The 15,088-nt window shown below is 39.7% G+C and overlaps 1 protein-coding gene across 4 annotated transcripts in view; it reads right to left on the reverse strand.

The window, feature by feature from the left end:
* Window positions 1-597: 597 nt before the first annotated feature.
* The window catches only part of LOC133631084 (rho GTPase-activating protein 12-like), a 70,840-nt gene continuing 56,349 nt past the window's right edge, over window positions 598-15,088 (reverse strand). For all 4 annotated transcript variants that reach the window (XM_062023119.1, XM_062023121.1, XM_062023120.1 and 1 more), the window contains 7 exons: window positions 12,978-13,080; window positions 12,146-12,265; window positions 10,852-10,950; window positions 10,685-10,762; window positions 10,478-10,612; window positions 10,124-10,229; window positions 598-1,407 (listed from right to left, as the gene is read on the reverse strand). In XM_062023119.1, coding sequence (XP_061879103.1) covers window positions 1,233-1,407; window positions 10,124-10,229; window positions 10,478-10,612; window positions 10,685-10,762; window positions 10,852-10,950; window positions 12,146-12,265; window positions 12,978-13,080 — 816 coding nt within the window. In that variant the 3' untranslated portion in view covers window positions 598-1,232. The remainder of the gene's footprint in view (window positions 1,408-10,123; window positions 10,230-10,477; window positions 10,613-10,684; window positions 10,763-10,851; window positions 10,951-12,145; window positions 12,266-12,977; window positions 13,081-15,088) is intronic.

The following is a 15,088-nucleotide window of genomic DNA, read 5'->3' on the forward strand; positions in this document are numbered from 1 at the left end:
AATTCTATTATGGTCATACTCTTGTTTGCTAGCGGCTACGATTTCAGTACTATTGAAGATCTTTGCTCCTTCTCAACTCTGTGGTAATATTCTTTTCACAAAATACAACCAATAGTACGTTAATGTTAAATCTTACTTTTGGAAAGTAATCCCCCGATTCCTATTTTCAACAGTCCGCTCATTTGAGCAGGAAAACGCTGAACACCAGCTCGGCATCTTTGTTTTCTACCTGTCAACTGTCAGTTTAGCATCTTTGTTTTCAACCTGCCAACTGTCAGTTTAGGCTGCTCGCCGGCTCCTCATCACCACTTCAAGATGGCGGACGAATTTCTCGCGTCCCAGCAGCCAATGCTGCGTCTACTTATAAGATGTCTATGGGAAAAACACCTTTTGCGAGATCTCGCAAAAAGTATTGCGAAATCTCGCAAAACATCCATGCCCGTTTAGGGGCTCCGTACAAAATGCCTAAAGAGGAACCAAAAAAATGTAATTGTCTTTTGGGGACGCCCAAGAGACATTGTTCTACTTGACCAACAGGGGGCAGCGTGACATGTCAACAGGAAGGCAGCAACAAAAACACCAATCGTGTGTTAGCGATTAAAATGAGTCATTAGATGTTTTTAATCCAGTTTGATGAAGCCAGCAGCACATTGTGGTGTGCAATTAATAATGACGACGCAATCATATGTTGACCTGACAGCTAAAACGTTGACGGCCGAGCGTAAGGATCTCTCTTGTCCTACTATTATTATTAACATTAAAACTGTTATGTACTCTTATTTAATCTCTGTACAGTATCACTTTGGAAGCCACTCAGCTCCATCACACACACACATAAACTGTACAAATAACTCAGAAAAGAACACTCAAACACTCAAAACCTTTTCGGTAAAATGGAGGAGTGTTGCAGGCATCCCATAATAATCCGGTAGTGTGGGATTTAACAATAAAATAAAGACACATGATGACAGTTAAATAAACAAGTCCCTTCTTGGTAAAGTTTAAAGCCAAGTAGCAAGTGACACCCTCATGAACGTGCAGAACTTTTCTGTTGGTCTCAGCAGGTTTTTGGTCCTTTAAGAATCCAGTGTTGGGACAGGAAGACACCAAAACAGTGCAAATAATCCTTTTCGTCACGGCTAGGTTTTGGTTCTCGAGATGTTCTAAAGGAGCGAGGCTCGGGTGACCCGGGTGACCACGGGTCGCTTCAGAGGAGAAAGAGCCCAGGCCGTCTACTTGCCAAATATTTTCTCGTACTCCAGGAGAATTAGCTCTACTATCTGGTTCTGGTAGACCATGTGGACCGCTATGTTCCAGGTCTCCGTCTCGGGCCGCAGCAGTGTGGGTCCAAACACGATAGCGATGCTCTGGTTGGTCATGCGGTTCTCCTCGCCGTGGTTGATCACCCTGAAGGGAGACAACAGACGCGTGAGACTGGAAGAAAGGGGGACTAAGCCACAGTTTGACACTTAGACTTAGACAAACTTTATTGATCCACAAGGGAAATTGTTCCACACAGTAGCTCCGTTACAAAGGATGGAAAGGGTAAAGATGGAAAGGATAATACACACAAGGGCACACAAAGAGGGCAAAAACAAAAGGTATAAAGTAGACTAAAAATTTACTATAGCAGCAATATAAAATATAACATATATGTAATATTTACATATTATATATACAGTATATAATATATAATATCATCTCCTCCAGGCTTGATTACTGCAACGCACTTCTCGTCAGGGTCCCCAAAAAGAGCATCAAAAAGCCCCAGTACATTCAAAACAGCGCAGCGAGGATCCTGACGAGAGTGCGCAAGCGTGATCATATCACACCTATCCTCAAATCACTCCACCGGCTCCCTATTGCACCCCGGACCCAATTTAAGATCAACCTGCTCACTCACCAATGCATCTACGGCAACGCCCCCTCCTACCTCAAGGACCTAGTTTCCCCTCAACCCCCTACCCGCAGCCTCCGCTCCTCAAACACTAACCTCCTCAAACCCATCAGGAAAAAGCTACAATCAATGGGCCGCCGGGCTTTCTGCTCGACCGCTCCCGAACTTTGGAACACTCTCCCCGACCATCTTAGAGCACCACAGTCGGTCGACCTTTTTAGCACAGCTTTTATCTCATTTCTCTGCCTTCTTGTTTTTAAATGCACTGCTTGCTTATCTGTTTTTTTTATCAAGTGCTTTCAGGCTCTTATTTCTACTTTATCTATGTTTCTGTTTTATCTAGTGCAGTGTTTTTCAACCACTGTGCCGCGGCACACTAGTGTGCCGTGAGATATTGTCTGGTGTGCCGTGGGAAATTATGCAACTTCACCTAATTTATCCCAAAAATATTTTTGGCAAATCAATAATTAGAATCTGCCAATAATGTGCCGTTGCTTAGTGTCTGTGCTGTGTAAAACTCGGCAGGGTAACCACGTAATACTCCATGTCAGTAGGTGGCAGCATTGCTTTGTAAAAGTCGGAATGTGTCGGGTGAGACGAGGATGGTTTGTTGTGATCCCGATATGCAGACCACAGTGGGAGGCAGGGTGCAGGTAAAAAGGGTATGTAATGCTTAAACCCAAAATGAACGAAAGGAAAAGGCTATGCAAAACAAAAGTCAAACTGAACTGGCTACAAAGTAAACAGAGACAGAATGCTGGACGACAGCAAAAACTTACGGTATCCACAAAGTACATCCGTACGTGACATGAAAATCAACAATGGCCACACAAAGGAGGATAGCAACAACGTAAATAGCCTTGCTTGCTAACACAAAGCAGGTGCGCGGAATAGCGCTCAAAGGAAGACATGAAGCCACTACAGGAAAACACCGGCAAAACAGGAAGGGCCACCAAAATAAGCAAGACAAGAACTAAAGCACTACACACAGGAAGACACCAACACACTCAAAATAAGACACGACGACTTGGTGGAGTTAATTTTTTAAAGTTTTCTGCTGGTGGTGTGCCTCCGGATTTTTTTTATGACAAAAATGTGCCTTGCCTCAAAAAAGGTTGAAAAACACTGATCTAGTGTGTGTCATGATTCATTTCTATTTATTTTTTTTAATTATATATTCTTACTTTCTATTTTTATTTTTAATACTTTGTAGCACTTCGAGATTTAAACAAATGTAAAGTGCATAACAAATGCAATTCATTATTGTTATTATTATTATATACTGATATATTGTATTATATTTTTATATAATATGTACAATATATAACAAATCCCAATGACCATGTACAATATTACAGTATATGTAACTGCGGCAGCAAAAAAAAGGGCAACATAAAATAAAGAGTAGATCCAGCAGAAAATATACATGAAAAACAAAGAGAGGTAGCTAACATAGAAGTGGCTAGGTAACAGACAGATATCATCTATTGCTGTATGGCCAGTTTGACAATTGAACAGGTTATTCTTATTTTCATGGTTTGCTATTGAAAAATGGATTCATGCTAACAACTTGGACAGATGCGGTAAAACTGAAGAACTTCCACTGAACTAAAATGTTCTATTATGTTGTTGTTTGAGTCCACACGTCATTCCAATAGGTGTTTGTTTTGACGTCTGTGTGGTGCAGTAGGTAAGGTTGCACTGTTACTGTTATCCATGTCATGAGTGAGGAGTGTCTGTGGTGACCTCCTGTGCTGTTCCTACTCTAATTGAGTATTTGCAAAGCTAATAGTTACAAATAAAGAGCACTTCCTTCAGCAATTTGAAGTTTATGTCCGATTAATCCCTGAGAGTCTTAAAGGCCTACTGAAACCCACTACTACCGACCACGCAGTCTGATAGTTTATATATCAATGATGAAATCTTAACATTGCAACACATGCCAATACGGCCGGGTTAACTTATAAAGTGCAATTTTAAATTTCCCGCTAAACTTCCGGTTCGAAACGCCTCTGAGGGTTGACGTATGCGCGTGACGTCAATCATTGAAACGGAAGTATTCGGACACCATTGAGGTCAATACGAAATAGCTCTGTTTTCATCTCATTATTCCACAGTATTCTGGACATCTGTGTTGGTGAATCTGTTGCAATTTGTTCATTGCATTATGGAGAAAGAAGCTGAGCAAGCAAAGAAGAAAGTTGTCGGTGCGAAGTGTCTATTTTGCGAGGGAAGTCAGCAACACGTACACAGCTGGCGCTTCTTTGTTTACATTCCCGAAAGATGCAGTCAAGATGGAAGTACTCGGACAACAGAGACTCTTACCAGGAGGACTTTGATTTGGATACACAGTTGCGATAACGTGAGTACACAGCTGCGCTTCCAAACATTTGATCGCTTGCTATAACTAGCTCGAGCTAGTAGCTAGGAGCTAGGAGCTAGCATTAGGATTAATTTGTGGCATATTAAATATAAGCCTGGTTGTGTTGTGGCTAATAGAGTATATATATGTCTTGTGTTTATTTACTGTTGTAGTCATTCCCAGCTGAATATCAGGTCACCCCCGCGCGCTTCCAAACATTTGATTGCTTGCCAGTACGTGCGTGTCATGTACGTAACTTTGGTTAAATATATAAGCTTTATGAACCTTGGGTTAGGTGAACGGTTCTTTGGGCTGAGTGAGTGTGTGTGTTGTGCAGGTGTTTGAATTGTATTGGCGGGTTATATATACAGGATCCCGTCCATATTACCCGCTCGAGCTATAACTACCTCGAGCTAGTAGCTAGTAGCTAGCATAACAAACACCTAGGTGTTTTTATGCGGGATTAATTTGTGGCATATTAAATATAAGCCTGGTTGTGTTGTGGCTAATAGAGTATATATATGTCTTGTGTTTATTTACTGTTGTAGTCATTTCCAGCTGAATATCAGGTCACCCCCGGCTCTCACAGCATCTTCCACTCCCCACTAGTCCTTCACTTGCACTTTCCTCATTTAAAAATATTTCATCCTCGCTCAAATTAATGGGGAAATCGTCGCTTTCTCGGTCCGAATCTCTCTCACTTCATGCGGCCATCATTGTAAACAATAGGGAACTTTGCGTATATGTTCAACTGACTACGTCACGCTACTTCCGGTAGGTGCAAGCCTTTTTTTATCAGATACCAAAAGTTGCGATCTTTATCGTCGTTGTTCTATACTAAATCCTTTCAGCAAAAATATGGCAATATCGTGAAATGATCAAGTATGACACATAGAATAGATCTGCTATCCCCGTTTAAATAAAAAAAATTCATTTCAGTAGGCCTTTAAAGGGCTCATATTATGCAAAACCCACTTTTCTTAGCTGTTCGCAATTTTTTTGTGTTTATTTGGGATACCCATAAGTCCCCAAAATTGTTATTCAAACCATGGAGGCATGGTAGAGACAATGTTGCCTTGGTCCAAACGAGCCATTTGGAATTAGAGACAATTGTGACATAGTTTGCCATTGTAGAGGTTTATTGAAAGATGCCGCGCGCGAGTCCATCAATTTTATTTTTCGTAGCGCCGTTGTTTGAAGTCCAAACAAAAATATGTCCAAAGTGCAACGCAAGAACCTAAAATGTTCTGTTATTGGTTGTATTAACCAGCACAGGTCAAACCTGCCTCAGTCCAAGGGCAATGTACAGAGAAGGATTTACCCAAAACTAACTTTACTGCAGAGACAGTTCCAACTATTTTTTGTCAAAGGTGGATACAATGAAGTCTAATAACAGTAAATTGACAAATGTAAGAATACGTTGGCCTGTAACATTGTAGCTAAACCAGGCTAAATGTAGATGAGATAAACAGCTATGCATAATACAATATTCTTGTGTGGATGTACATAATTGTTTCAAATAGAGAGACAGACATAATAACATGTAGCCTGTACATTTATAGTTTTATGGGCTGGAATCTGTTGAAAGACAAAGTGAATAAATTAACCATTGAGATGTTTTCATCTCCTCAGTTCCTTCTTTTTTGCTTTCCTCTCGCTGCGAGTCAGACTGAGGCTCGTTCATGTACGGTCGGATGCTAAAATCCCTCGCGGTTGCCATCTGTAATAAAAAGTCCTGTATAGTTCTAACTTATGATATGTGTTGGTATAGAAGCATACCGCTAAAACTACAAACATTGCTGACGCGGCAGAGACACAGTCGCAGTGGCTGTATGGGACTAAGCATGAAGGTCATTTGCATGTAAAAAAAGACGCCCGCCAAAACATCTCGTTTTCAAGAAACAGTTAAAAGCGGTTTGAGATGGTCTAAAAAGCTACATTTATACAAGATTTTGACCAAAGAACCACCATTACATGTTATGTAGACCAGAGGTTCTCCACCTTTTTGACCTCGGGTCCCAACTAGAGATGTCCGATAATGGCTTTTTTGCCGATATCCGATATTGTCCAACCCTTAATTACCGATTCCGATATCAACCGATACCGATACACCACCGTTCAAAAGTTTGGGGTCACCCAAACAATTTTGTGGAATATCCTTCATTTCTAAGAACAAGAATAGACTGCAGAGTTTCCGATGAAAGTTCTCTTTTTCTGGCCATTTTGAGCGATTAATTGACCCCACAAATGTGATGCTCCAGAAACTCAATCTGCTCAAAGGAAGGTCAGTTTTGTAGCTTCTGTAACGAGCTAAACTGTTTTCAGATGTGTGAACATGATTGCACAAGGGTTTTCTAATCATCAATTAGCCTTCTGAGCCAATGAGCAAACACATTGTACCATTAGAACACTGGAGTGATAGTTGCTGGAAATGGGCCTCTATACACCTATGTAGATATTGCACCAAAAACCAGACATTTGCAGCTAGAATAGTCATTTACCACATTAGCAATGTATGGAGTGTATTTCTTTAAAGTTGAGACTAGTTTAAAGTTATCTTCATTGAAAAGTACAGTGCTTTTCCTTCAAAAATAAGGACATTTCAATGTGACCCCAAACTTTTGAACGGTAGTGTATATACAGTCGTGGAATTAACACATTATTATGCCTAATTTTGTTGTGATGCCCCGCTGGATGCATTAAACAATGTAACAAGGTTTTCCAAAATAAATCAACTCAAGTTATGGAAAAAAATGCCAACATGGCACTGCCATATTTATTATTGAAATCACAAAGTGCATTATTTTTTTAACATGCCTCAAAAAAGCAGCATGGAATTTGGGACATGCTCGCATGAGGAGGTTGAGGTGGGCGGGGTTGAGGTGGGGGGCGGGAGGTAGCGGGGGGTGTATATTGTAGTGTCCCGGAAGAGTTAGTGCTGCAAGGGGTTCTGGGTATTTGTTCTGTTGTGTTTATGTTGTGTTACGGTGCGGATGTTCTCCCGAAATGTGTTTGTCATTCTTGTTTGGTGTGGGTTCACAGTGTGGCGCATATTTGTAACAGTGTTAAAGTTGTTTATACGGTCACCCTCAGTGTGACCTATATGGCTGATGACCAACTATGTATAGCATTCACTTGTGTGTGAAAAGCTGTAGATATTATGTGACTGGGCCTGGACGCATAGGCAGTGCCTTTAAGGTTTATTGGCACTCTGTACTTCTCCATACGTCCGTGTACACAGCGGCGTTTTAAAAAGTCATAAATTTTACTTTTTGAAACCGATACCTATAATTTTGAAACCGATACCAATAATTTCCGATATTACATTTTAAAGCATTTATCGGCCGATAATACCGGCAGTCCGATATTATCGGACATCCCTAGTCCCAACCTTTCCAATGCAGAGGGCCCGAGGCCCACTTAAATATTAACACTTTATTAGTAATCTTGCTCTTGATTGTAATCGTTTTCAATAATTATATCTAAACTACTTGCACTCTATGGAGGTGAGTGTTTTGTCAAGTGCACGGTAAACATGAATTCCCTTATCTCTAAATGACAGCATCTCTACACGACACACTTTACACATTTAGATTCTGTTTTTAGCAAACGTTGATTCTATCCACGATTCCAATGACACATGAGTCTATGATTCTGTGTACTTCCGCATACCGCGTAACCGGAAATGGGGCGCTAAGAGTTCAAATCCGATCGATTGTTCCGCCGTGTCTTTTTTTTATGCTTTGCAGCAGCACCTGAATGAGTATTTATTTAACATCTATATGCTCCCACTAGGACAAATCATGCAAAATAATAACATTGACCATCATTGCTATGCCGATGACACCCAAATCTATGTAGCGCTATCACCAAATGACTATCGCCCCATAGATCTTCTGTGCCAGTGCATTGAGCAAGTCAAACACTGGATGTGCTAAAATTTCCTACAACTAAATGAAGATAAAACTGAGATAATTGTTTTTGGTGCTAAAAAAGAAAGGTTTAAAGTCATCCAACACCTTCAATCACTGTCCCTGAAAACCTCAAATAAAGCCAGAAATCTTGGGGTTATTTTAGATTCTGATTTACATTTCGACAGTCACATCAAATCAGTAACAAAATCGGCCTACTATCACCTCAAAAATGTAAAAAGACTTAGAGGGCTCATGTCAGCTCAAGACTTAGAAAAACTTGTACATGCCTTTATTACCAGTAGGCTAGACTATTGTAATGGTCTCCTTGCAGGTCTTCCCAAAAAAACTGTCAGGCAGCTACAGCTTGTTCAGAACGCTGCTGCTAGAGTTCTAACAAAGACCAAAAAATGTGAGCACATTACACCAATTCTTAAATCCTTACATTGGCTCCCTGTACATCAGAGAATAGATTTCAAAATCCTCCTGCTCACATATAAATCACTACATGGTCTAGGGCCCAAGTATATCACTGATATGCTCCCACTATATACGCCCTCTAGATCACTAAGATCTTCTGAGACCAATCTGTTAGCGGTTCCAAGAGTAAACTCAAATCAAGGGAGATCATCATTCAGTCACTATGCAACACATAGCTGGAATAAACTTCCTGAAGATGTCAGACTCTCCCCAACTCTCACTACTTTTAAAACTAGACTGAAGACTTTTATGTTCACCTTAGCTTTCAGCTAAATCTTTTAATCTTTTAACTTTTAACGTCTGCACTGTTTTTATTTTTATTGTCTGCATTTTAATTTTGCTTTTATTTTCTTACATTTCACTTTGTTGTCTGTGAAGCACTTTGAGTCTGCCTTGTGTATGAAAAGCGCTATACAAATAAAGTTGCCTTGCCTTGCCTTGCCTATTATAGCGCGTGTGTCATAATTACGGCTGAATACAAAAAAAAGTACCGATAACAGCATCATTATTCCGGAATTTTAACAGCCCGCTTAGGAACTGGTACATAAAAATACTAATACTCGGTATACATCCTTAGTAGTCACGTGAAGGGCTTTTGACCAATCAGAGAGATTATGACCAGATAATTTCCTTAATGATTGGTCAAATCACCTCACGTGATTACAAGGCGCCTTGTTTGCTATCAACTTTGAAACCGAGTTGGCTGCACTTTCTCTATACACGGCTCTGAAGAAATGGTTAAGAAATACTGATGTAGACCACCATAATTGTTTTAAAATGTGGACTAAAAAAAAAAATCACAACGCTATGTCTTTTTATTCTCTGGCAAACCAAATGCGTATGGGATGTGTTAAGAAGTGGAGTTACAACTAGGAGTGTCCCGATAAAACCTTTTCACTTTTAATACGATACCAATATTGCAGCCTTAAGTATATCAATCAGATACGATATCAGCACAAATCATACTTACTTGCAGTATTTATTTTGTAGTCAGTCACTGCAGGTTTCAACAAGTTGAATTTAAGACTTTTTAAGACCATAAAGAATATAATGTAAGACCCATTTTATGTCTATACTGGCAATAAAGTAAAAAGATATGAAGGAAAATTGTTTCGGTTCAATTACAGCAGAGGGAAAGAAATCCAAAACATAAAATGGGGGTCAATTTGATACATTTTGTGCAATAAAGCTGCTAAAACCAATCCAACCTACGTTAATTTTACTGTATTTTACAAGCTTTATATCGTACGTGATAAAGCAAATTAGTGTAATATCCAATAATACTTGTAACTAATAACCAATTATGTTGTAAAACTACAATTGTTTATTTAAAATGATTACCAAACTATTAAACTAGGTATAAATGTTTTTTTTTTAATCTATACTAGTTTAGTTAATCATCTTTGATTTACAAGGATAAATAATTCCACAAAAAAGACTTGATGTGTTTTCAAACAACAAAGATTTCCTTACTTTCTCAAATGTTTGAAGAGGGCCTGCATGGTGTCGTGGTTAGGCTCGGGGAGCTGTCGGACCAGTTCTTTGATAGCATGGACCCTTTGCTTGTAGTCTGGCAGCTCTGTAGGGAAGATAATAAAATCAGTCAGACAGCGATGTTACGCTGTGTAAAATAATTGCATAAAGTGTGATACTGATTGCATTTATGCTGCCTGTTCTCCACAACAGGCTCACTTTAATGCAACAGCGTGCAAATAGCAACTAAACTGACAAATAAGATTTCCATTTGATGCTTCTTATCGTTTTTCAAGAAAAACATTTGGAGCCACATGAGTCAAATGAGCCATTTGAGGAGGTAAAAAGACGCACTGATGGAGCTGACAAAGTCGTGGAAGAGGCTGTAAGTGAAGAGTGGCTCAGGAAGCTCTCTGAAGAACATCTTTAAAGCTCCAGTGGTCACGTGGATGTCCTCCCACTTGCTGTCGTCCAGGTTCACCTTCTCATCTGCACAGGACAGTAAGAGGAAGGGTCATAGGTTGGCGCCACTTCTGCGGTAAAGAAGCTCAGCAGTCGCACCGTGATTGACAGCATAGCGCAGCTTCTGTATCAGCGCCAGGTTTCCGCTGACTCTGTAGAGGCCGTCCACGCACAGGCCTGCAGGGCGTGACGGGAAGACAAAAAGATTTCAAACATCAAAGGGTGGAAATACCTTGTGGGTCATTCACCTGCAGCTTAGAACCCACTTTCGTTCTCTACATTGTCGATGCACAGCCTGACAAAAGTCGGAACCGTGCTGTTCTCCCTCTGGCACAGACTGAGCAGGCTGCAGCCAAACACCTGATCTGTGCACACAAACACACAACATTGGAGGAGAAACACAAGAGCTCATTGTTGTTCAACACATGATCCACAAGTTTAGCATCATGGGAACTAAACATGTTATATTCATTTTTTTTTAATCAAACACTTGCAGTTTTTGAGTTGTTTTTCAAACACTTTTTATCCAATAAAAAGCCACAGCCACTAAAAGTCCAAAGATGTGATATGCTAGAGCACAAAGAGTAGAACACATAAAAGACGTGTGAGTTTTAAAAAAAAAAAAAAAAACTAATTGTGAAAGACGTGCAATGTTACATATATGTTATATTGTTTATAATAAATGCATTCTTACTATTTTGTATAGTATAAGTACTTTAAATAAAAACAAATAACTTATTTATGTTCCTATATGTCACTTAGGGATTGACTGGGTTAAATTAAGCACAAAGTATGGGACACTTTTTCACACATTTAAAGTGACACAATTTAATTGACACTAAAAAGCTTGGCATCAGAGAATGATCAAAGTGATTTCTAGAAATTTCTACATATATTTAACTTCTATATGAATATTTCTTACTTTTAAGTTTGTGGATGCATTGTTTAAACAGAGCTTAGAAAGAAAGGAGAGCATAAAGGGCTCAAGTGCACGTGAGAGAAGAAAAAAGCTCATATATATATATATATATATATATATATATATATATATATATATATATATATATATACACACTCAACTTTTATTGGCTTATTACATAACCATATACACTTGTACTCTTTAGTCCTGTGGGCAAACGAGCCAACTGCATGAATATTAAATAAAGCAGGAGAAAATAGCCTGATTGCAAAAAAATATATATTTTGAACTGAGTTCCACAGAACTTTGTAGAGCGGTTGTTCAAGGTGGTAAAGTTTTTGGTGCAGATCCAGATAAAGGTGTGGATGGAGGAATTTATTTTCGCTTCTAGTTGTTGCAGTTTGCTTGTATTGGGGTCACAGAGGAACACTAACCCATTTTTAAATCGAATCAGTTTTGGCTCAGTGTTGGTCTGCAAACCTCATAAGGTACATGTATAAACACCTACAGTACATATTTGTGGCGCATATACCATCCATCCATTTTCTACTGCTTGTCCCTTTTTTCGAGGTCGCGGGGGGTGCTGGAGCCTATCTCAAGTGAAACCAATCTACTTGAATTGACTATAATTCCCCAGGTACCTTTAATGTAGCCTTTGTCTCTTACAGCCTGCAGTGTGGGTCTGCGGGTCAGAAACTTCTTCAGCTTGTGTTTGGTCTTCTTGTTGTCGGCGCCATCGACGCTGGCTGACGTCTTCATGGCTGCACAGGACAAGGAGACACAGAAAAACGCTCACTGCCTTGATGGCCGTGCAGGCAACAATCACGCTGACAAAGCGATATAACACAATGGTTCGCTGATATGAATCATACAGAGGCGTATTTTTACTGCGCTTTCACATGTCAGGGCTGCCTTTGTCGTGGTGATGATCTTTACCATGTGTTGCCTACATAACAGGATAACATTCTTTCCACATGCTTCCTACATGTTTGCTACCTGCTCTTTGTATGTTACCTAAGTGCATCATATATGTTTCTTGATCATACATGCTCCTTACATGCGTTCTATATGCGTTTTACTTGCTTCCTCATGTTTCCTGCATACTTCTTACATGCTCTTTACATGCTTTGTACATGTTTCTTAAAATATTCCTATATGCTTCTTACATTATGACTACATGCTCTTTACGTGCTTCCTACATGTTTTGTACATGCTTTGTATATGCTTCTGACATGCTTCCTACATGTAATTTACAGGCATAATACATGTTTCTTACAGTATTCCTATATGCTCCATATATTAATACTATATGCTCCTTATATGCTTCGTACATACTTCCTACATGTTTTACATGCTTGCTGCATGCTCCCTAAATGCTTCTTACATATTTCTTACATGCTCCTAAGATGCTTTGTATGTGTTTCTAACATGCTTTGTACATGCCTTCCTACTTGTTTATAATCCATACTGTACCTCTGGTTTTCATGGTGTCTCTGTTCTCTTTTTCTCTGTCATGCTTCTCTGCACCAGGTGACTCGGGCATGTCTTCTTCTATGGCTTCATCAGACTCACACGCCTAAAAACAGATAACGATCACATAATAACTTACCTTCAAGAAGTTCTATTAAATTTTACCTCTTCTTCCTACAAATGTAGAACGTTACTGCAAGAAAAGTGCTGAGCGAGCAAGATTTCCTGTTTGATGAATGTGATGTTTGTTAATAAGATTGTATTAGAAATTAGAATACATGTTATCAGTCTATGCAGATGACCTCCTCCTATATACAGTATCCGTCTCGATCCCGGCTGCCTTCATTACTCTCTGGGCTTTTGGACATGTGTCCGGTTGCAAGTTGAAATGGGTAAAGGAGATTATGCTGCTGAGAAATATCTCTGCACAGTTTTCCCTTTTAAAATACCTCGCGAAGTTGGTAGAGTGGCCGTGCCAGCAATCGGAGGGTTGCTGGTTACTGGGGTTCAATCCCCACCTTCTACCATCCTAGTCACGTCCATTGTGTCCTTGGGCAAGACACTTCACTCTTGCTCCTGATGGGTGCTGGTTAGCGCCTTGCATGGCAGCTCCCGCCATCAGTGTGTGAATGTGTGTGTGAATGGGTGAATGTGGAAATACTGTCAAAGCGCTTTGAGTACCGGTACCTTGAAGGTAGAAAAGCGCTATACAAGTATAACCCATTTATCATTTAAAGAGTTGGCGACTTGTCCAGGGTGTACCCCGCCTTCCGCCCGATTGTAGCTGAGATAGGCTCCCGCGACCCCGAAGGGAATAAGCGGTACAAAATGGATGGATGAATGGATTTACACATACTTGGGCGTCCAGGTCACACATATGCTTGCAGAGCTTTATAAAGCCAACTTTCTTCCACTGTTGTCCAGAATCCAGGGAGATTTTGATCGCTGTTCGTTACTTAATTTATCTACAGTGGCTCTTGTCAACTCTGTTAAAATGAATGTTCTTCTGCGATTTTCCTATTTGTTCTAGTGTACACCACTTTTTATCCCTCAGTCCTTCTTTCGCAAATTAGATAGTCAAATTGTAGACTTTATTTGGAATAAAAAGACTCACAGGTTACATAAACAATATTTACAGAGACCCAAATCGTCGGGGGGCTTAGCACTACCAAACTTTAGATTTTACTACTAGGCCACCGACATTAGAATTCTTAAATATTGGCTGAGAAATGAAGCATTTCATCTCCCTCCATTATGGCTGGTTATGCAGGCTAACTAAACTAAACCAGTATCTCTTAGGGCTCTGGTTTACTTTCCCATCCACTCTTCTACTTCTGCTTTTATGAAAAATTCAATCATAAAAGCCTCATTCAGAATTTGGGTTCAGTCCAAGTGCTATTTTGGTTTACAGATTATTTCTAGTCATGCACCCATCACTGCTAATCATGCTTTCCCTCTCTCTCTTGTTGATAGTGCCTTTCTAAGAGGGTCAAGTCTGGGGATCAACAACATTTAAGAACTATACATTACCAGCATTGTTGCCCCCTTTCCAGCAACTTTCTGATAAATGTTCACTGCCTAATCAACACTTTTTTAGATATATACGGATCCGCAGTTTTTTTTGCAATACTTTCCCCATGTTTCCAACTGACAGTTTTAGATGCTTTTTTTTACACCACTTCCGACTTTAAAAGGATCAATTATATGTATTTACAATACAATTTTTCATTTACGCCCTGAGTCTCTGAATTCAATTAAATCATTTTGGGAGGATGACTTAGAAGTGACCCTATCTGAGGAGACCAGGACAGAGATTTTAAGTAGAGCTCATAAGTCTTCAATTTGTGCTAGACACAACCTTATTTAATGCGAGCTAATACATCGTACCTATTATACCAAGGTCCGGCTGGCTAAGATGTATGATGGAATATCAGTATTATGTAATCAGTGTCAACAGTCTCCAGCTAACTTAATACTTTTGTCTTGGCTTTGCCCATCCCTGTGCAATTATTGGACTGAAATGTTTAATAAATTGTTTCTGGTAATTGGAGAAGAGATCAAACTACATCCTTTAAGAAAACTATTTGGGGTAGCCTGTATGGCATCTTTTCTTG

The sequence above is a fragment of the Entelurus aequoreus genome, linkage group LG16, assembly GCF_033978785.1.
Source record: "Entelurus aequoreus isolate RoL-2023_Sb linkage group LG16, RoL_Eaeq_v1.1, whole genome shotgun sequence".
NCBI lineage: Eukaryota > Metazoa > Chordata > Actinopteri > Syngnathiformes > Syngnathidae > Entelurus > Entelurus aequoreus.